The sequence below is a fragment of the Montipora foliosa genome, chromosome 11 (genome assembly GCF_036669935.1).
Source record: "Montipora foliosa isolate CH-2021 chromosome 11, ASM3666993v2, whole genome shotgun sequence".
NCBI lineage: Eukaryota > Metazoa > Cnidaria > Anthozoa > Scleractinia > Acroporidae > Montipora > Montipora foliosa.
Window position 1 is genome coordinate 49,831,866 of NC_090879.1, and position 24,000 is coordinate 49,855,865.

A 24,000-nucleotide genomic window follows, 5' to 3' on the forward strand; every position below is an offset into this window, starting at 1 on the left:
AGATAAATATATTGAAACATTGACCGCATAATTTGCCTATAGATCATATTCACAATTATAAAGGGCTACACACCGCTCTAAAGCGCTATACTGGACTACACAAGACTACGTATAGAAAATCGTATCAAAGCGAGTGCATTCAAAACAGCACGAGCAAGTTCATATCCCTGTGTTTCCACAGCAACTTCCGCATTACACTCTATAACCTATTTATGCATCCGTCAATGACAAAATCAGAAACGCAATATTCCGTTGAGTATACAACAAAGGACTTAGAGTGAGTTTGAATCGAGTGTCGTAAAACGAAAACCAAAATAATTACTTTGGCCAATCAAAAAGAACGAAGACAATCCGGTAAACCAATCGTAGCCGACACAAAGCGCGGGAAATTGTGCATGCGCGAGCCACGATTGGTTTTGGTTTCACTTCTGATTGGTTGAAAAAGTGGCGCGAGAACTTTAAACCAATCACAAAGTAAAGTAATGCAAAAACCAAAGTAATTCACTAATTACTTTCGACACTCAATTGAAAACCGCTCTACCAATAAATGCTCTCTTATTAGGGTCTCGCAAGCGACATTCTGATATGACTGCGAGAACGAGTTTTGAGCAGGAGTTTCCAATTTTAAACTTGTCTCGTCCGAAGGAATCGAACTCTTTGTACCAAGCTTACCAGGGTATAAAAGGCTGTTATATTATCAAGAACCGGCTACCAAGTCACTGTCTAAAACTTGAGAAGTTACCATCTTTCAAAATATCATGCTACCATCTCACTAGTATCATCATAAATAGGGGGGGGGGGGGGGGGGGGGAAAAAGACGGAAATGAACTCCGAATCACAGCAAATAGTAAAGACCTTAGAAAAACTGTCGTAAACACTAAAACCCCAGTATAGCTCAACACGATCCATTGGTAGTCTTGTCGCAGCTTACTATCACCAAAATTCCGTCAAGGCTAATTGAGCGGTGATAGTGCCTACGGGATAATAAATATAGGTCAGGACACAGCCACTACAACAGCTCCCGTGATTGGTTAAGAAAACAGTAGGGACAAAAAAATGTACAACGGAAACAGCGGAGCCTAATCTCAAACACAAAAATTTGTTTGAAGCTTGTGAAGATGGCTAAAAAACAACAACAAACCTGGTGCTGTATAAGGTTTTCACAAGGAAACAACTCCTCGCAAAATTCACACGGCAAAAATGTCACATCAGCTGTGGAAAGAGGAATGGTATACGAAACAGTAAACAAAACGGATCAAATACTTAACCGGTAGCCGTCTTCCCATCACGCATTAGCGACTTTTAATACTACGACGTCGACACGATGTTCATCATATTTTTCTTTACCCTTGGATTTTTTAAAGCAGCTTGGTGTAGCTAATATCTCCGCGCATTTACCCTTCCAACCATGATTTACCACAGAGGAATAACCACAACACTGGAAACTCCATGCCCTACTCTTTGCGAATAGTGTGTAGGTCCTTTTTATGTCCCACAGGGTTATGAAGATTGAAGGGTTGTGAGACAGGACCTACAGTTCATCGTTCTTATCTTAGAAGACTAGAGAATCTAACCATTTGCAGATGTCATTACAAAGGCGGCCCTTTCTCGTCAGTTATTTAAAGACTCTCGCAGTGTTGGACCGGCCGGAGTTCTGATCCCGCGACCTCCCCTGCACAGTAGTACGATGCTCAACTAACTAAGCCAGCGGGTCGGTTGAAAGACTTGTCTGGACACTACCACATTTATGTTGTTAGAGCGACTTTCAATCGCATGTCGTAAAACCAAAACCAAAGTAATTACCTTGGCCAATCAAAAAGGACGGAGACAATCCGGTAAACCAATCAAAACTTGAAGTAATTACACGTAGCCGACACAAAGCGCGGGAAAATGTGAACGTGCGAGTCACGATTGGTTTTGGTTTCACTTCTGATTGGCTGAAAAAGTGGCGCGAGCACTTTGAACCAATCACTGAGTGAAGTAATCATAAACCAAAGCAATTAGTTAATTACTTTCGACAGTCAATTGAAAACCGCTCTGACACATCGTTTCACTCTTAGAGACGATTATGAGAGACTGGCATGCAAATTTTAACTTCCGGTTTCCGTCATGGCTCAAAAACGTCGCGTATTTAAGCTCCCTATTACGGAGATTCTTCGTTGAGGTGGTCGACGTAGATCTCACGGACTCCAATGAAACAAAGAGGACTTTGTATTCTTGTTTACATCAGAACCTTAAAACGCTGGGAGTCACGTGACTAACCTTTGCCGAAATATGCGAGGTCGCAGATTTTTTAGGGGCAAAAGATAGCATACTTGCCTCAACATTTTAGGGCCTTAAATTAATCTGATCTCGCGGATAAGATTCCTGCTAAACTATAAAATATAGGGGTCCGTTTCCTCCCAGACTTGAAAAAGTGGCTCGGGGGCTTGACAGTCAAGCAGAAAGAGTGTATGTTACTTGAGAGCAGCGATCATCGTTGTAAAGCAGCAAATAAAGTAGTTGACGAGCCGACCGAGCCGTCGAGCCCCGTTCTTTTATTTTCTCTTCATTCCAACTAGCAAGTACCCTACGTTGCAGACGTTTCCCTGATTTCCCTTGAGAAGGAAAGCTCTGCACGGATCTCCTCGACATTCTGTCACGCACGCACGTCGTGACGTCAATGCAACGTCACTTCCACTCTTTCCCTACTGGGAAAGCATTAAAATTCAAACTGGTTATAGCGGGGTTTAAACCAGTCAAGATTTTATGATTCGTTCAAAGTTCTGGACGACATCACTTATACTAGGTTAGTTTGTGCCAAGGCAGTTGATTTCTTTAAGTCTTCACTAAACAACTACCATCCGTTTTTCTTTTTTTCAAAATACTCCCTTGAATTCAGAGGAAGATCAAATGAACTTTGGCAGGAAGAACCACCCATCATATCATTTTTGCGAGTCTTAAGTATCAGCCATCTCCCGCCGCATCCTCAGTGCAGTAACATTCTTAAAGAAACAAACTACATTCTTTCGGGGTGTCTCCAATGATTTAGACATCTTCTTGCTTATTTTCCAGAGTGAGATCGTAAAGTATTAAACACTGCTATATCCCTAGGATATACGTGTGTTCTCATTTCCCCCCCCCCCTCCCCCCAATATTCTCAACCCTGATTTAATAGGCCCAAAAAAGACCTATGTATTCTAGAACAAGCTGACTATAGACATAAAAGTGGGGTTTGATGAATTTAAGTCCTGGATTGCACCTAATTAAAAGCACATACGATTTTGACATCTAACACGAAGTGTCCCTTCAAGTCTAAGAAATTGCTACCTAGTTTCAACAACAAGGTAAAGATAAAGGTTAGCGTTATTTTTAGCTTTGGGTAAATGCAGCAGTTAATCTTTACTTAAAGGGCAGCATTTGGGAGACAATTTGTGACGTTTTTTGTCTGTATTCCGCGACATGAGTGATGTTGAAGTTAAGGAGTTGTGGGACACTTCGTGATGCTTAATAATCGGCATGAATCCAATTAGGATCAATCCTGGACATATTTCGTTTGACGGTAAACTGACCTGCGCCTCTTCTATCCTCATCAAAGTCCACTTCAGTTTCATAATCATCAAATTCCCTTTGCTATTATGGAATACAGAGACCAAAATAATACCACATTTATAAAATTGGTTGGGATGTATGGCTCCTCTACCCCTATGGTTATTTCCTGGAAGCCTGTACTCTTTACAATTTTAAATTCTTTGAATCCTTTTTCCAATGTAAGGTATGCCATCAACAAATAGCAAAGGCAGTTAACAATTATTCTTATTTAACTGCCTTTACTACATGTTTATGGCAAATCATCCATAGCATTTGTTTGCAGCTGACACAATTATCAGACTGTACAATCTTGTTCCCAGGGTCTGTCTTTGCTGCCTCCTTTGTCATTGAGGAGATCAACGACAAAGAAGGCAGGGAAGAGATACCCTGAGAATGAGCTTGCAGACTGCCACTTTGCAAGATGATCTCGCCTCGCTTTGCATGTGGTCAAGGGAAAGGGAGCTCCATTTTCAACCTACTATCAAAAATGCCACAATCTACTTATTACAAGGAACAAAGATAGCCCTGGTCGTACTAACAGTCTCAATAGAATTGGTTGCTAGAAGGAATCATTTTTACAAAAGACATCAATGTCATAACCTCAGAATCTTTCAGTAGTTTAAACTAATACCCTAGGCTGATAAAGCAATGTTTTTCACAAGAGCCTTTGGCGGGAACTCAAGGAAAACCTTGATCCCATGAATGTGTAGCAAAGTGTAACAGACACATTGTGTTAGGGAACTAAGAGAGAATCACAATATTTTTTAATATATACAATATACAAGCATTGTATATAGTTATGGTCATTATAATGATTATTAACCACACATGCATTTGGTAAAATGCATGTTAATTGCACTAACTCAAACAACAAATTAGTCTACATAATTAAATAGAGTTTACTTAAACACTACCATGACTTCTAATAAAGAGAAAACTGCCAAGTCGTATCACTGGATGTTACCCCATAAGTTGTCCTTAATAAATGGATGGATGGATAGATGAATGCATGGAAAAACAGAGAGGTGGGTGGGTGAGTGGACCTTTTGGATGGTTAGCTGGGTGGGTGGCTGGATGAGTAACCCAGATGGGATAGGATGGGTTGGGTTGGATAGCTGATTGATTGATTGATTGATTGATTGATTGATTGACAAAATTTTGTTAAGCTAATATTATAACTGCTAACCCTGGAAATGTGCTTGTGGCTGTCAGCATAATGTCCAGTAGATGCAATGTCCGGTAATGAATCCATTGATTTAAGCTGGCAGCCACTCTAAATCAAAGGTAATCACTGAACGTTAATTTAGGCAAACAATATTATCCTTTTGTATTTTATTCTTTACAAATTAGTCTTCTTAGTATCCCTTTGTCAATACTCTCATTCATCATCCGAAGAGTTGAAAAGTAATTCATGTTCACAATTGACCCTGACAAAGATAAATCCTTACATTTTTGTAAACCTCACTTCAGAAATCATCAAAAATATCCTGATCCCCAAACACTAAGATATTACCAAATTACATGTACTATTGCAGTACTCATTCAATGATACTCACATGAGAATGATGACTTAAATCTAGTTTCTAGCCTCTCTCCGAAAAGTATCCTGTGACTCAATAGGCAATTTAAGCAAAGACAACAGCTACAGCAAGGACAAATTCTCACAAAGGAAGAATACATGTATGATTGGCATTTCTTTGCCATACTCCCATACTCCACAACACAACAACGAGAGATCACCAAATTTTAGGTTTTGACAACAATGTGAGCATAAGATAATGAACCATCCATTTTCTACTTTTAGTTACCCAGTTAACGGATAGTTTCCCCATATTTTACAAGGTGAACAAGACAGAATAATTGCAAAATACTTGCATTGGCACTAAGTTATATTTTGGAGTGACATTTTTGTTGACATTGCCATTGTTCTTGCTTAAACTCCCTAACAGGAGAGTATGGCAACAGTAAACAGATAGTCCAGCATGCACACTTTTGTTATATATACCTAGACAAAAATATTACATTAATCATTTAAAACAAGGCAGTTGCAATCATTGCTACGTCAAGACCCTTCTTTGGAAAACGTCAGCAATATTATTTTGTTGCAAGTTGTAATTAAACTAAATACCAAAAGAGGAGAAGAAACCTTGCATACCTGATGAAGTATAAGGGCATCCATTGGCAACAGACTCCCACAAAACTCACAAGGCAACTCTGTTGCATCTGCAATAAGAATTGGAAAATACTACAATCAGAGTAGAATGAAGTCATCATGATACAATGTAAGAGTCATTTTCTCCAAGATTCAAGATCATTATGTTATCTATTTCTACACGTACCATATGTTTTCATTGCATAGAAACACACAGAGGCCAATAATATTAAAACTGCAACTGTGGTTTAACAGATTAAACAATTGACCCTGAGACTTAATTAAGGAGGCTCGAAAGGGTTTTCAGCTGAGTGCGTGCATAAGCCACTCACGCAATTCGTTAAAGCTGCTGGCGTCAACTCATGAATCAAATGCCGGTCACCAAATAACCAAATACTGCTAATTTTTCCTGATTTGCCAACTTCACTCCTTTATCTCTCTGCTTCCGGACAGTGAATTTTTTCAGTTTTTGTATGTTAGCTTAGATTAAGAGACATAATTTCAAAAAAACTGATTTTTCTGAAAAACTGGCCTACAGATTTTGTTGAATTTTAAATATTTAAGAGACTATTATTTTCTAACATTTATCTGGTAACCCTGAATGGGAGGATTTCACCGTCCAGTTTCTTCAAAAAAGACAATATATGTTAATTTTAAGGCCTAAAGAAATGCCTAATGTTGTTGCCATGGTAACGTTATTTTGGAGGAAATATAATGCAAGAATTATACGATGGGTGCTTAACCCATTGACTCCCAGGGGTTCCCCATTGACAAGTAAAATCGTCTGGCGTTAGACAGAGTAAAATAATAAGTCTGGCTGGTTTAGGCGGTTGGGACGTCAAAGGGTTAATGGGAACATGTGAGTGAGTGATTAATATACTTTGGCCAAATTTCGTCGTGATATGATTAGCCTAACTGTATTTACGGATGTTGATTTGTTTGAAAAAAGGAGAAACTATTTCGAGCCTCCTTAACAGATCTTACTCTGTCTGACGCCAGATAATTTTACTGGTCAACTGGGGTGTCCTAGGGCGTTTGAGGTGTCAGTGAGTTAATAAAAAACGTCCAGAACTCAGAGTTCTTTGCTAGTTAAAACCTGCCTATATTAAATAAATATTGTTTTTCAGTTGAAGCTAGCAATGTAGCAGGATCATATTTACTTTTGCCAAATGAAACTTGTTTCATGGCCCAGCTAAAATAAAAGAGTTGAACCTCTTCACTAGTAATCAGGGGGTCATGGGTCAAATCCAGTTAACAGCTCTCAGTTTCATGCAAAGTATTACCAAAGCCATTAGTGATAAAAATACATTTTATCATATGGCCCGTATTGCCCGCGCAAATTGTAAAACTATTGGGAAAATGCCCATATGCATCAGCGCGAGCAGGGCCGGAAAAATGTCGTACGGCCCTACTAGGAACACATAATGCTAAGAGCGATGCAATTTTAGATGATTTCGTCACCTTTTAACATCCAAGTTATTTAAAGCCAGAAAAGTAAATGCAAACAACATCTTTTTGTTACCTGTTTTGTCTAAACTTCATATTATGAGTGCTCATGAATAGTGTAAAGAGCCCATATGATAAAATGCTTATTGACTGAGTTTAGGTCGGGCCGGACAGGAAACTATTTGCCTTCAGTCATGGAGCACGGACCTCGCTGCGCTCGGTCCGTACACCATGACCTCGGGCCAAATAATATCCCATCCAGCCCTCCCACTCAGTCAATAAGTACATAGCCTTTAACCCATTCACACCTCAAACGCCCTAGGATGCCCCCCATTGACGAGTAAAATCGTCCGGTGTTAGACAGAGCAAAAACAATCTATTGAGTCTCACTCTCAGGAGGTCAATGATTAACCCTCTCCCCCATAAAATGGCCACTTACAGATTTTACTCGCTCTAGAGCCAGACAATTTTACTTATCAATGGAGAACCTCTTGGGGTCACACAAATGATTAAGCATCTTCATCACTCAAATAATAAAATTTGGAAGAAAAAGTTGATGGCTCATGCACGGCAATAATAAAATTGGCACCCTCTCTCTTGCTTCTTCTACAAAGGGATGCATTTATTATTAAACAGAAAACATTGAGAAACAGACCACTTGATGGGTCATGATCAGTTGGCAGTAAAGAGGTCATCTTTGGAAAAGGTCCATTGATCATTCCAGATGGCATTCTATCCACACCGTTAGCACTGTCATACCCCTCAGCCTGGTAAGCAGCAGCAAGCATTTCATCATCATCAGTTTGCTGAATGAAATTCCTATCAAAATCTGAAAAATCATCGAATCCATTTTCATCAAAGTTGGGCTTTAGGGGCTTTGGTCTCATACCCCTAGCAACAACATCTCTGCCACTGAACGCAGGATCAGCGCCAAAGTAGCTTGTTCCACCAAACGGTGGTTCACCAAGCCCAGTGTTCAAAATCTGCTGAAACTCACGCATTCCTGGCATAAAAGGAAAAAACTTTGCAGCATCCAAAAAGCTCTCTGGAGACTCGCTTAACCCCATCGCGCCCAGCATACCACCAGGTGTGTCAGAGTACATGTAAGATTCATCTGGAGTTTGATTTGGTGTTTTCTTTCTTTCCACTTTGACAGGATGTTGACATCCAGTTTCTACATGCATTTCAAAGTCCTTCTTCTGGATAAATCTGTCACAAACATCACATTTTTCAGTCCTACTGCCACAGTAATCAACATGAGTGGTTAATTTGCAGAATGGAAGTTGAAGTTCACAGAACTGACAATCTACAAGGCGGTTTGGACAGGTGGTTTCCTATTTTTCAAGAGTAAAAATATGAAAACAGCTAGTTAGTCTATGCAATTTTTTTAAGGAGTGGATCCTGGCTGGAGTAGCCATATCCATCATTCTTTGACTATCACTTTTTCCCTACCAAAAGATATTTTATCAAGTTAAACAATGATGAGGTCTCCAGACACACCAAGTTTTGAGTAATATGTGACCATGTTGTGTTTTGTAATTGGAAAATTGACCTTGAACTTCTTCTTATGGTATTCTGGGGCAAAGATTAAGATACTTCTAGTAAGAGGCAATTAATAATTTATGTATCAATAATATTAATCTTCGCTTTACTAATAATACCATCATGAAAAGAGAAATTTCTTGCTTTTTTCCTGCTGTTTAGCATTTGCCATTTCACATGCATGTAAATGCAATGCTAAAATCTCCCTAACAACTAACGATATAACAAAAGATTCAAACTATCGACAAACAACTTAAGCTGATTGTTTTGCAGTCTTACTTTGTGTTCCTCAAGGTTCATTTTCTCTAAACGCTGACCACACTCACATTTCACCTGGAAAAACAACAAAATGAAACGTCACAAAGTCCTTTGCCTTGTTTAAATAAAATCATGTTGTGACCATTCATAGGAACCAAATCAATATTATTGTTTCAAAATTTACAGGAAGGGCTAAAAATTGGGGGAAAAGATTGATAGGTATTTTTGCAAGTTTAAAACAAAAAAAAATGATCACACATTTTCTGGCTCATCTACCGGTTAGTTTTTACCACCTTTCCACCAAGTACATACATGTAATTATATTAATTAAGACTGTCAGTGAGTAAATTTAGTTCTGATCATTAAAATAATTAATAATAAAATCTGCTTTGTACAAGTCCTCTCCAATTACAGTTGATTTAACCCATTGACTCCCAGGGGTTCCCCATTGACGAGTAAAATACTCTGGCGTTAGACAGAGTAAAATACTAAGTCTGGCCGGTTTCCGCCGGTTTGGACGTCAAAGAGTTAATTAATGGGGACATAGGTTTTTCAGTGAGTGATTAAGGATCCACAATAAACATAAAGGCTTAGCAATCAATTTGAATTTGATCAGTACTATAATTAATATCATTACAAACCCCTAACCAAGGAATGTCCAACCTTTGATTGGTACAGTAAGTACACTACACCTTTTTTTCAAATTTAAAAAGAAAAAAAATATTCACAGTATTTACCTATTTCCCCTAGCTTGACCTCCAAATCACTTTACGATTTACGTGCACATAACAACAAACCTCAGTATGGTATTCTTCAAAATGTTCCTCTTGCTGTGAGGTAGGCACAGGTTCACCACAAACCTTGCATAATGTCAGATTCCGTTGGCAATGAGTGACATGCATTACAAAGTTAGCAGCTGGAATGTCTCTCCGGCTATATATAGAAATTTTAATTACTACAAATTATCACAAAACTGCTAAGAGTGAATTTCAAGTTATTATCACAATATACTATTTAGTTAAACACTCCCCTACAACACAGTGCTTTCTTATGCTGTGTTTCTTAGTTTAGACTTAGTACTGAAAATAAGACTGATTTTTTTTCTCAACAAAGAGACAGTAAATCCAAACAATAGGTAGTCAAGGACGACATGTGGCTTCTTACTGTAAGGTAATGAAGAATGAAATTGGACATCATTCCTCTCATTGATTATTTTGAACAATAACATGTACATGTACAACCTCTCAGGATGACGAGATCAAGCATGATTGTTGATCAAAGCCTGACCTTGCGATTCTGAACACTATCCAAAGATTAGGACTATACCTACACTTGCCCTTACAAAGTGCCAACATTAGTGGCTTCTCTCAACACTGGATTCTTGCCATGATAACAAATTAAACATGTCAAAAACGAATGAGTGATGGGCATAGCTCAGTCGGTTACTACTGTACGTGGCCTTCTGAGCTGGAGGTTACCAGTTCGAACCTTGTCTCATTCGAGCGATGTCTGTTTTGAGTTTCCTCTGATTCACGTAACTATAGCTTTGAATACACATAAAATGGAACATTGACAGAGGAAGGGGAGAAAAAGGTGCACAACAAGGGCCACGGTTTATCAGTAACTCCAGCTCACTGCTATGTGTTACCCTTGTAAAATACTGTACTGTAAGGACCTCTAACCAAAACCTTTTACATCTAAGAGCGTCTCTTTTCTAAGTGAACGTGTTGGATCATCGCAGTTAATGAAGCAATGTAATACAAACTCGCAAGTGATCAACAAGCTCCCAGATGGTCATGTTTCGAGTCCTGTTCAACCCTGGACCTTTGTCACTTATGCCCAGAATATGCAAGTAATTGAAATCAGTGTGCATCTAAATATAGAGAGTTTTCATGTGACGACTCACGGCGGCCACATTTGTGTACCTAATCAATGGCATGGTGGCCATGTTGGTGTACCCAACTAATCCTCTGGGAATTGAGCTCTATTATCATGAATTTATGTTTTCTTTTGTTTTGTTGGAAAAACAAGATTACTGATCAAGTGACTGAAAACACTCTAAGCTTGCAGTTCTGGACATATGTGTTTTTTTTTTCAGAATTTGCCAGAGTAATTATGGAAAAACATATGTCTTAACATTCTTCACTGCTTAATTTGCTTCACTAAATGTGACTATTACTATGACTTTCATTTAGAATTACAATGTACTTAACCACAGTTCAAATATATGACATTTCATTTATTACATTGACACTGATGAAATACTAGGATTTTCCTTTTTCTAAAAAAATTATACCTTCACTGCATGCAGTGAAGATATACACCTTTTTCCAAAATGGCCTCCATTTTAGTATTCTTTTGTTTCCGTGTAAATTGGCCCTCATGGCCTCGCTTTCAAACATAAAATTCAAAAGAATATTTAACCTTGAACGACGCCATAAGGGCCAATTTGCATGGAAACAAAAGAATGTGCATTTCTTTTATCTTTCACACGTGAGGATATAGGTGTCGTCATGGTAACTAACACAATGCTCTCACTCACTTATGAGAGAGTCCATCAGCACTCGAAGATAAAATTCATATCCCCAAACGGCCATGTATTATTCTCTATATACCGGTACATCTACAGTACATTGTATTCTCTACAACAAAGCTATATCTACAACGTCAACTCCAACAAAAAACATGATTGGACAAGTTCATTATATTTCTTTACCCTTGGGTTTTTTAAAGCAACTTGGTGTAGCTAATATCTCTGCACATTTACCTTTCCAACCATGATACACAACAGAAGACAGACCACAACACTGGGAACTACATGCCCTACTCTTAGCGACAAGTGTGTGGGTTCTTTTACGTCCCACAGGATTATGAACATTGAAGGGTTATGAGACAAGGCCTATGGTTTATCGTCCTTATCCGAGAAGACTAGAGAGTCTAACCATTTGCAGATGTAATTACAAAGGTAGCACTTTCTCCTCAGTTATTTAAAGACCCTGAGTGTTGGTCTGGCTGGGTTGAACTCACGACCTCCTGCATGGCAGCCCGATGCTCAACCAACTGAGCCACCAGTGTGTGGTGATATGTTGATAAGAAAGTTACAATTAAGAATATCTAAAAATGTGTAACATTATAAATTTCCTTATATAAAGTGAATTTAATTGAAGAGGCTTCTATTAAGAACATAATGCTTAAAGCATTCAGTTTTAACTCTAGGAAACATGAAGTCACGCTTGCGCTCACGCTCATTGTGTCCCATCAAATCTAAGGGTTAAATACATATCTACAATATTTTTTATATCTCAAAACCAAGCACAAATCAGTGGGAAAAAGTCCAGGTCAAATTCAGCTAATCTGGATAATCTTGTTAATCAAAAATGTCATTTGCAAGCATTCTGGACTAGCCTCTCAATTTTTTTTTTTTTTTTTTTTTAATAGTGGTTTTTGACTGTTTAAGTTATCAGTATTTCCAGACAAAAGTGATTTTAAAGTTGAAGAGAAGGCTAAGACCTTATCAAAATCTTTGAAAATGTACTTGCAGAATGATAAATCCTGTTATCCACATGTGCACCAACTATCTATTCCTTGCGTTCAAAAGCCACTTTTGGATATTTTCGCAAAGAAGTTCCAAATTTACTTTAGGATTCGTAAATCTGATTCAGAGTTGATGTCATTTTTTAATATCCAGAACTCTCAGTTACTTAAATCTACACGTGGCACACCATTAAAAAGGAAGAAATATCCACCTTCCCCATACTGGGATTAATAATAATTTTTTTATCAACATAGTTTTAATACTGGAAGAAGAAAAGAAATATTAATTAAATAACTTTTGGCTGAGGTAGTTCAGACAAATTATTGGATTTACAAAGGCAGTAGCAATCTTGGAGTTCAAAGAAAATATTACAGTATTTTGCTTACAAATTTTTATTTATACAAAATAACTGGTACCAAAATCAAAACAATGGAAGCAAATCTTAAAACGAGCTGCTTGCATAAAACTGGCCAGCTGTACACGTTTGTTCAAACTACTGAATGGTGGGATCGATTAACATGTACAGTTTTTTTTTCATAATTTTTATAAATATGTAATAAGGCTACTTTGCATAGATGCATGTGGACAGAGAAAACAACTTTCAAGGCAAAAAATGAGATCATCGCGTTCCCAAATCTTTATAACTAAATAACAAAAAAACCGTTTTAAGGAAAACCGTATATATATATCTGTCTGTCCTACCGTACAGGCTTTCTGGATGTGCTCAAAAGCTCTAGATCTAACAAGTCCTTTCCCGGCAATCAAAATCATCACGCAAGCATTCTCACAAGTCAAACGGTATTAGTTAACTTGAAGACTTACCAGTTTGAACAATATTCCGTTTCGGCCTTTTCTTCTTCCATTTTAAGCGTAGTAGTTGGCGCAAAAACAGAAAGGATTCCCAGTTATTGTGAGGAGGAAAATGCCGTTAAAAACTATGAACAACTTCCTATGTCAGAGAGGTCCTATTTATACCACTCTTCGGGCCTTTCGCAGCGTTATCCAAGGTAAATTTTGGGAAATATTACACAAGAATCCCCCATGTTTTCATTTTCTGTCCAATTGAGGGCTATGAATAGCAATATTTCTCGGTGATTTCCCCTCCAACGACTTCTTCCGCCTGTATCCACAACAGATCAGACACATACTACTTTGTCATTCTACTTTCGATTTTGGGCTGCAGGTGATAACCGCTGAACAGAGTAACAAAAGGCGAATTGTTGAGTGCGGCGCGCAAAGGATCAACAAAACGGTCCGTACAATGCAGACTACAGACTGCAGATTGGGTTTAAAATGCAGACTGCAGACGGGCTGCAGACTAGGCTTAAAACGCAGACTGAGGCCTGGTATGCGTTCCACCTTAAAAATCTGTTCTGTTTTCTTTTCTTAGCTCGATATGTCGGACATTTTTTCCTTTCCTCCTATTTTCCAAAGCGGCCTGTCTGGTTTCAAACTTTTATTCATGCTTACTAAATAAGTTTTCCGAAATCGGTCCAACAGATGAGGACACACTGGCGCTCAACAGAAGGTTTTCAGTGAGGATATATACATTTTTGATTTACCAATATTTCGTCAGGCACGGCCTGTCTTCTTAAATAAATAAATAATATGTCTAATCAGGAGCCCATCTGGAGCCTACAACTCTACTGTGTTCTTGCAACGGCGTTTTCACAAGTAAGGTTATTTTTAGATTGAATTTCCCGCTAATTAGACTCCCACAGGAGCCCGATGACCAATTACAAGAAATTAAGCTGACGTCATAGGGTCACCGAACCGGAACTGCCTTTGTTTTTTCACCTAATTCGCGGGAAGGGCTAGTCTAAAAATAAACCTACTTGTGAAAACGCTGTTTCACAGACGCTGTATGGAAGTTGCACGCTCCAGATGGGCTCCTGGTCTAATTCATCCTCTAGCAGCAATAAACTAAATTACAGGATTTCGGTTCAGAAGATACATTAAATAATTAATACTATAATGAGATAATGAACGGAATTACAAGGCATTTATATTCAGTTCAAGAGCGAACTTATTCGTCACGAATTCGAGGATTTAAATGACGTCATCACCTTCTAAACTCAAAATAGCAAGGTGTTTTGATGTAACACACAGACCTGAGAATTGGAGACGTGATTTATGAATTTCAATTTGTCTCTTACAACAGTCCAACTTTTTTTCATTGAACGGTTTCGATTCTATTTTTTCGTTGCGTGACAGTGAAAACGGTCTGTAGCAGAAATCCCCGCCATGCCGAACAACGCGGAAAGGTTGGAAAACGTGCGAGCAAAAGCAATTGTATCATGTGACAATCGGCAATCGGCAATCGTCAGAAGGCTTTAATTCGAATTCCCTTTAAGGTGAATTATGAAGCATATCACCAAATGTTTATGCTTCAGATTAAAGAACAAATATAAATTCTTAATAGTAACGATAATTGTTTTAGAAGGCAATATACCTTAGTAGGAGGAAAACACGACACTCCTGAGTTTTACAGACATGCTTCGGCAGTTGCCTCTGCCATCTTCAGTGTGAAATGAACAATAAATTACAGTGAAATATAAATACTAAAGAAATTACAATAATAATAATGACAGTAATTAAGACTACGACATTATTATTATTATTGTAATTTCTCTAGTATTTATATTTCACTGTAATTTGGCGGATACGCAGTGGAAAACATGGATACCCGGATATGTGGATACGCGGACATCACACATGGGAACTGGATACCAACTTCGTGTAACATACTTCAAAATGCTCTGTCGTATGTTCCCGAGAAAAGCAAGCTACAAATATTATATTCTTCGTTCGGTCATTTTACAGTTCGATTAATTTTCATTTACTACACGAAATAGCCCTCGATTCCTGATTAAGCCTAAGCACTCGCTTCAGTGATTAGGCCTACGCACTCGCGTAGAATTTTAGCTTTCATTTTGCGGTTCGGTTAACTGCACTTTTCACGAGATCGTGTGAAGAAGAAAGCACTCGTTTACTGATTAAGCCTAAACGCTCGTTTCAGTGTTTAGGCCTAAGCACTCTCGTAGAATTTTCGCTTTCATTTTACGCTTCGGTTAACTACACTTTTTCACGAGATCGTGTGAAGAAGAAAGCACTCGTTTACTGATTAAGCCTAGTACACACTCGCTTCAGTGATTAGGCATAAGCACTCTCGCGAAATTTTGCGGTTCGGTTCTGTCAATATACTTAGAAGTTTACTTGGGGAGGGGTGGTATTTTCGACTGCGTATCCGCTTATCCGCTTATCCACTTCACAATATACCTAGAAGTTTACTTGGGGAGGGGTGGTATTTTCGACTGCGTATCCGCGTATCAACTTCACAATATACCTAGAAGTTTACTTGGGGAGAAGTGGTATTTTCGACTGCGTATCCGCGTATCCACTTCACAATATACTTAAAAGTTTACTTGGGTAGGGTGGTATTTTCGACTGCGTATCCGCGTATCCACTTCACAATATACTTAGAAGTTTACTTGGGTAGGGGTGGTATTTTCGACTGCGTATCCGCGTATCCGCGTATCCACTTCACAATATACCTAGAAGTTTACTTGGGGAGGAGTGGTATTTTCGGCTGCGTATCCGCGTATCCGCGTATCCACTTCACAATATACCTAGAAGTTTACTTGGAGAGGAGTGGTATTTTCGACTGCGTATCCGCGTATCTAGCCTCTACAGAGGTGCAGCTTCAAAATGGCAGGGTATTCTGCAGTTACTCCGGATCTACGAAAGTTCACCGCACAGTCACCTTGGACATTTCAGTTTGAAAGCAATTTTCCAGCGATGTATTAAACAACGGTGTGTCGGTGTGGTGCTTCTTAGGCAGCGTTTACACATCGACACGGTTTCATGACTTCGAAACCGCGTCAAAATCGATGCGGTTTGGAAGTGTTTACATGGCACCGTTTTCGCCAGAAAATCCAAGTTGTGATGGTATGTATAAGCGAGCGCTGCACTACGTGCTAAATTCACTATTTTGAATTGAACAATGCAAATTTCGCGGCAAAATAGTTTACACGACAGATGAAACCGCATCGTTTTGAAAAGGAAGTATACAAAACATGGACCCCAGGTCCATGGACCACCCCTCATCTTGCAAAGTTACAAGGAGAAAAATCTTTACACAAAAGAGGGAGGTGATCCCCTCACTTATCTGGACAATTTAAGTAATTGTCTCTTTATAGACACTTGAAAAAACTGCAGGTTGCTTCAACAGGATTCGATCCCATGACCTCTGCGATGCAGGCACAATGCTCTACCAACTGAGCTTTGAAGCCACTCAGTTTGTTGGGCTCATTTGTTCCGGTGAAGGACTTTCTGAATGAAATGAAGTTATATTTGAAAAGCAGGTTATAGATGAATCCCTTTGGAGCCACCAAATAGATGATATAAGTGTCTGTAAAACAGGCAATTGCTTAAATAAGGAGCCCATATGAGCGAACAACAGCCCTATACTACCGCTAATGAGACGCCTGCGGAGCCCGATCACCAATCACAAGAAACTAACTTGACGTCTAAAAATTGATCGTACATGGGCTCCTAGTCTTCAAAAATACCGTGGCTCAGTATGGAAATTGTTCACTCCTAGTCCGGCATGGACTTCTGCTTAAATTTTCCAGATAAGTGCCAGGATCACTTCTCTCTTTCGTCTAAAGATTTTTCTGCTTGTAAAACCTATTGAATTTACAACTGAATTGAAATGAGGGGTGGTCCACAAGGGTGGACCATGGACCGGGTCCACTGGGGTGGTCCATGGACCTTGGGTCCTTGTTTTGTATACGTCCTTTTGAAAATGCTCCACTTTTGGTAGGGGTTTCAAATCGACACGGTTTCGGAAACAGTCTCGATCGGTGTCGTGTAAACAGGAGGTGTAACCGCATTCGTGTAAACGCTGCCTTAAGACGTTTGAGCTTCAGTTTTTGTGTGAGAGGGATCGAATTTATCAGGAGCCCATTACATGAAGCCTCCATCTTTCATATTAACCCTCTGAATCAACCCTTTCCCGCATCTTTCTATTTTTAGAAGCACCTCGCAGGGAAAGGGGGGGGGGGGGGGGGGTTAGAGGGTGTTTTCCCAATAGCCAATCATAAGAGACCTATGGTCAGCCATTTATACGTCACATACGTGACGTATGTGAACCACCGTCACGTATGTTCTCAGTCACAGTCGTCACATACATCAAAATATAGTATAGTTCTAAAGCAGAAAGATACGGGAAAGGGTTATGTACAATACACATGGAAGTTCCGGGTAATCGGCTCCTGAAGTTATCGATTGTTCAACGAGAACGTTTTAGTTGACGTTGCCGTAATCTCTCAGTACTCGCGCTATTATGTCACGGTGCGTCACACGTCACATGTCGTGCATTCGAGCTTTGGATCAGCTCAGTTTTCGAAAAGTAAGAGGAAGCTTCTCACTTGAAGTCTGTTTTCTTACAAAGGGGTCGTAAAGCGAGTAATCTCCTCACGAAAAGGAAAATCCTTTGGCTTGATTAAGAGTAGCTAACGGACGAATTCATTTGGGAAACAATTCGTCATTTGGGAACATTGCGCAGGCTGCACTCACATTGTTTCAGTTTCGGGAAACGATTTTTCAGACACAAATCACTGTTGAGGGAGTGAAAGACTTAGTCCACAACCAACAAGTGTTGTTAGAAAACGATTGAAGATAAACAATCCCCAACAACGCACAGCTCTGAACGCAGCTACCCGTGACATGGTTTTGCATGTTCAGCATGATGTTGCTATAATTTATTCGAAAGTTAAATTTACTGACACTTTGAAAGAACTGAAACTGACAGTCTCAAAAATCATCCAGCAAAAATACTACGATGATAACTTGTGGCCTTTTTCCTCAATCCACAGTCGTGTTCAAGATTTGATCTCTCTAAGCAACCGTGACCTCCTCAGGACAGAATACTGTCGCGATCCTAATATGTTAATTTTTGGAATCCGTTTGCCAGTGTATGTAAATACTCTCAAAATTTCCGAATTCGAATTCAATTTTGCTTCTAGTAGAGTTTCCTACACTAATTTTTCACTCGATGTATTTATCATTAATAATTCAACGTTTTAGTTCCTTCATAAGGTCAGATTTTAAATATTCCTGTTTCTTACTATTCATTTGATTAGTCAACCCCATATCTGCAATTACATAATCCAGATCAAGCCGGATATCTCAATAAAGCATTGACATTTTGAAGCGCGCAACATTAATGGTTAATAATATTTATTAATTTATTCAAGACTATCAAACTTCAGCCCTTGCAGTACGTTACCTTTCCAAAAAACGGTGGCCATATTACTGTAAAAATTGACCTTGCGTTTCCTTTAGTTTCTCTTTCGACTCGGGCATACCGGGCACAACACCGTGTCCACCATGATCAAACCCTCTTCTCCTTAACTATATTTCCAATGACACCAAACTATGCAACGCCCTTTTCATATTCAGTACGTACTGATGTAGTAAATTGTTCTCTCCCCGCTTCAACATCAATTTGCCTTATGCTTAAGCTGCTCCGTTTGTGAACGGCCATTCCTCGACCTGGGCCCTCCACACGGAATTCTGCGTACAACCATATACTTAACAGCGGAGGCATCTGTAGCGTCAACTTTTCAGTACTTATTAAGCCTTCCTCAGATTAACTTTGTTGAATGTGCGACAAAAGAAAATATGTAAATTATTATAGAATTAACGGTTTTACACCGCTGTTTTAGTTCTGCTTATGCAGTCATGATTAAAGAGTATTTTCTCTTATCGTCGTGAATCCAGTATGAAACGCTTAACAGGAGTCTGACATACCAGAGTAATTCAGCTTTTTCAGAGGGAAATGTTTGATTAGTTTCCGTTATTGCAAATGGATTATTTTTACTTGAGTCCTGCTGTATTTTCGCTAGGTGGTGCAGGTCTCAACACCAAAAACTCTTTTTACAATTTGCAGTTAAAACAATAATCAGAAATATATTTCACTGCTATCAATTTTTATCGTTTAACATTTCATTTTAAGGAGTTCTGTCTCGTCCTAATCATGTAATTCTCATTGAAAATATTACTAATTACTGCTAAGATTTTCACTGTGATGTTATCGTAAACTCTTTGAGGGAGAAACGGATGAATTGTATTGCACTGTATTGTATTGTTTTGTAAATAAAGATTGGGAAAATAGAAGGAAATATCGGCATCTGAGGAAGTCATCCTTTGTGCGATTCAACCAATTCCTCCCTTTGTTAAATATCAGGCGCTGTTTCGACACTTTATAAGGTTCTTGCGTTCATAACTGTGAGGAACATAGCTTCACTTGATTTCATATCCGCAGTTCAATATATGATTAATTTCATGTATCATTTCGTCCACTGATTCATTCATCACGGGAACATTTGAACCCACAAATGACCATCTCCCAGCTTCAGTGGCTTCATAGGTCTGTTGGTTTAGCGCGGCACCGGCGTCACAAGGTCACGGGTTAAAACCCGTCGAAGTCCTGAATTTTTCCGGGCTTCTCTACGCAATTGCTTAAATTGCGTTCATAACTGCGAGGATCATAGCTTTATTTGATTTCTCTTAATTCACTATTCAGAGTGTAAAATGTACTCCACGTTGAATGTTGGTCAAGATTTTCGTCGGCGCCTTTGTGCTTGGAGTGTGAATATTCACAGTTAAATGAGCGAATTTTAAAATCTGAGAACTTCGTGCAAATGAAAACTGTGCGATAGTGACTTATCCATTGGATAAGGTGATCTGTCTTTTGAACAACCGAGGCCAGGAATACAGAACACATTCGCCGGCCTAATGAGAGATCGTTAATTGTTTAAACGTAGGAGTCATATCTTAAATAAGTGAAGTACGATCTTCCGGGTGATTGTCGTCTTTGGGTAACATTGACTGAAAACCTGACAACGTGATGTTATTGGTCGAGTATCAGTTAATTAAGCATTGATATCATTGGCTGTGAAAACTGTAAACAGTGATTGGCGAGTTTCAATCCGTTCTACTCTGTACATGTATCGTTGTGAAAATGGGTCTCTCAGTTGTCGTGGTCAATAAGTCGTTTGTCGGGTGGGGGAAGTTGTAGGAATTGGTTTGGTGGTCTCCCGGAGGGGGGTACTCCCTTATATGGGCTATATAGGTATGTACGGCGGCAAAGAGTATGGTTTTTTAGCCGTTTTGGTCTGAAATAGGGTATCAATTTTGACCACTTTGGTCTGAAATAGAATATGGTTTGTGCACTCTAGTCTTGAATTGGGTATGTTTTTTGGACGAAGCTACTTCTTCATTATTAGGCGATAAGACCATTATGCAACCTGCTTTCGGTGGAACTTTAAGCTCGAAACTTTGCACAGTTTTGAATCCTATTTAATAAAGCGTATAAATATTGCCTTTAAGATTGGTCTGACCTAGGGAACTGATTATAAGACAGGTCTGAAATGTGATATTGATTTAAGGGTCAGGTCTGAAATAGGGTATCAAATTTGTAATCAGGTCTGAAACAGGGTAGGGAAAATTACAGATTTTGGTCTGAAATAGGGTAAGGGTTTCAAGAGGCCTGCCGCACACCCCCACCCAATTTTTCTGGAAGTACCCCCCTTCCCCCTTCCCCCGGAGTGGTTTCTGTTCTAAGTTTAGTAAACCATCTTTCCAGTAGGATCCGTTAGCAGTAACAAGTACTGTATGTAACGCATTTAGCATAGTCCCAATCGATTCTGTGGTCCTTCTGTAAACGGTGTTCAGCAATGTTATACTGCTGATGTCACCATTTAATTCGCGTCGCTTCTTTGTGTCAAGTCAGACGTCTGTTTAAATTTCTGCCGATGTAGGTGGCCTGGCAGTCGCAGCATTTGATCTTGTAACATGGCGACGATGACGTAACGTGAAAATCACCTATTGCTGGTGGACGAGCAAAAGGGGCTAATGAGAGGGAAAGCACCAGATAACATCGACCTAAACCTGATGAGCCATATATGCCGCTCACAAAGTGGAACTTTTCAACATGGCGGCGATGACGTCACGTGAAAACCACCCACATGCTAATTCTTACGGCCTTTATAAAACATTGTGCGTACATCTATAGAAACTCTGTGCTAATTCAGCTCTACCTTAGCAATAAAACGGAACTGCATAGTAGAGTAGAACCCCGTCAATACGGACACCGAAGGGACCATGGATAGTCAGTTATTGGCGTTTGAACAGCAGAATTCAACTTTCGCTCTAATTTCCCTTCACAAAAGATAAAGCTCATTAATTAATAAAAGACAAAGTTGACGGAGAGTGTCCGTGTTAGCGGGGCTAACTTGCTATGAGAATTTAATAGTTGATGGGAAAGAAAAAAGTGTCCGTTGTCCGTATTACTTCTCGTCTCCTTCCTTTAGATATGCTCTAGTTTAAATCCGTGGCTGTGATGATGCGCGACGTATCAAACAACTTGACACCAAATGATATTTGACCTATTTACCCATCAAGCTGCATGATATTCATCCTCACGGGACGAGATCATCGCTAAGACGAGATTATTTTCTAAACGTTCGAGGATGGATACCGAAAAAAAAATCTTTTTCGAGAATTGGCGTTAAAATAAACTTCAAAAATAATGTTCATGACATTCTCTTCCAGAGACTATTAAAATGCGATGACTATATTGATGTTTCGAAAATATTGGTAAATTTTGACTCCTCAGTTTAGTTAACCATGTAGTTACTCAATTATTTATTCAAACGAAGATATGTTATACTGTGCAAGTGTTAAGCTGTTCTCCACTGCACTTATAGGCCATTTTACAGTTTTTTGCTCAGCGACCTAGCCTATGAATGGCTGCGAGGCTGCCGGTGACCTTGCATTGATACAGCCCCCACTGCTTTTATCATGTAAATTGTGTTGTTGTAATTCTAATTAGTCCGTATTAACATTACAAAAGCACGGAGGTTTGTATCAAAACAGGGTCACCGGCAGCCTCGCCTCCATTCTTAGGCCAGGTAACTTAGCTACAACTGTAAAATGGTCTATTTTAGCAATAGAGGACGTTTTCCGTGTTTCCATAGCCTCATCTAAACACGAGGGGGACTTGGGAGAATTCGAGACAGTTATGCAAACCCGAGACGCAGCCGAGGGTTTGCATAACTGTCGAGAATTCCCCCAACTTCCCCGAGTGTTTAAATGAGGCTATGGAAACAAAGAAAAAAAGTCCTCTAATGCTTTTATAAAATATTCCTTAAAGATAATTCGACAAATGAAGGAGAATGCTGGTTTTTTTACTTCTTGATTGAAACGGGTTTTCTTGATACACGCTCATATTTTCTACCAGCCAATCAAAACGCACGTCTGACAATACATAACCAATCAAAATTCGTGTGATGTCACAGTCGTGTTTCCATACTCTCATCTAAACGCAGCTATGGACCAATGAGAGTGCGCGTACTATCCTAAAAACCCATTTCCGAGTTCGTGCATGCCTCAGTTTCAAAGCGAGTGCTGGTGCACAACCATTCAAATGGAAATGAGTTGCGTAGTCTTATGCAAACCAAACTCATTTCCCTTACAATAGTTGAGCACCAAGACTCACTTCGAAACCGAGACAAACAGCAACTCGGAAATGGCCCATTGTTTTATAATGTATCATCTATAACCGGCAACTTATTATTTATGTGAATGTGTAGATATATATTTGTAACCTTTTATAAATGAACTTAAAGTGCCCCTGTGATCAAAAAAACCACTTCCATTTTTCCTTCAGATTTTGAAAGTGTGTTTCCTTAACACCTGACTGGCAAAATTTTGAGCTTTGATTTTTATCCAAAGGCCGTTTACTTTGAGTGTAAGTTTTGGATTTCACGGTCCGCCATTACTCACGTTCAAAACTGACCGATTGGACCTCAGACGGTTGGATCCAGGGAAAAGTGACGTCAGAGGCTCACTAGTTTAAAATTTCAGCGTGTGAACGCAGCTTATTATATATGCAAAGCGTGAGTTTAAAAGTCTGAAAGCCCAAAACCCCCGTGCTGCATATTAATTCTGCGGCGTACACACGTATTGCATTCTTAAACTAGTGAGCCTTTGACGTCATTTTCTCCTCGATCCAGCTCTGTCAAGAACATAATGTTAGTAATGGCGGACCATTAAATAGGAAAATTACAGTTAAAATAAAGAGGTGTCTGTTTGAAATCAAGGCTTAAAACGTGGGTCACTTAGTGTTTTGTTAACATAGTTTTGAAATCCAAAGAAAAATATGAATTGATTTTTTGGTCACAGGGGCACTTTAATTTTTTTTTTACAGCTTGTAAATGTCTTTTTATCTGGAATATATTTATAAGCACTGCTCGCCTCGAGTAGCTTTTGCTAAATGCAAGCAGCGCATGGCTTTGTGATATTTTTGTGCAAAATCCGTATTGAGCGGGTTGAATTTTCAAAGAATATTGGGGATTTCCCTAGGGACAAAGAGAACTGCCCGTAATATCGGTGTGCCCGTATTAGCGGGTGCCCGTAAAGCGGGGTT

The 24,000-nt window shown here is 39.2% G+C and overlaps 1 protein-coding gene across 1 annotated transcript in view; it reads right to left on the reverse strand.

Moving 5' to 3' along the window:
• LOC137975637 (TRAF-type zinc finger domain-containing protein 1-like) overlaps window positions 1–13,655 on the reverse strand; it is a 21,567-nt gene extending 7,912 nt beyond the window's left edge. The window contains exons 1-8 of the mRNA XM_068822780.1: window positions 13,326–13,655; window positions 9,766–9,901; window positions 8,990–9,043; window positions 7,824–8,502; window positions 5,726–5,793; window positions 4,757–4,843; window positions 3,552–3,612; window positions 1,142–1,212 (exon numbers count right to left, since the gene is read on the reverse strand). Of these exons, the coding sequence (XP_068678881.1) occupies window positions 1,142–1,212; window positions 3,552–3,612; window positions 4,757–4,843; window positions 5,726–5,793; window positions 7,824–8,502; window positions 8,990–9,043; window positions 9,766–9,901; window positions 13,326–13,366 (1,197 nt within the window). The 5' untranslated portion in view covers window positions 13,367–13,655. The remainder of the gene's footprint in view (window positions 1–1,141; window positions 1,213–3,551; window positions 3,613–4,756; window positions 4,844–5,725; window positions 5,794–7,823; window positions 8,503–8,989; window positions 9,044–9,765; window positions 9,902–13,325) is intronic.
• Between the last annotated feature and the right edge of the window lie 10,345 nt (window positions 13,656–24,000).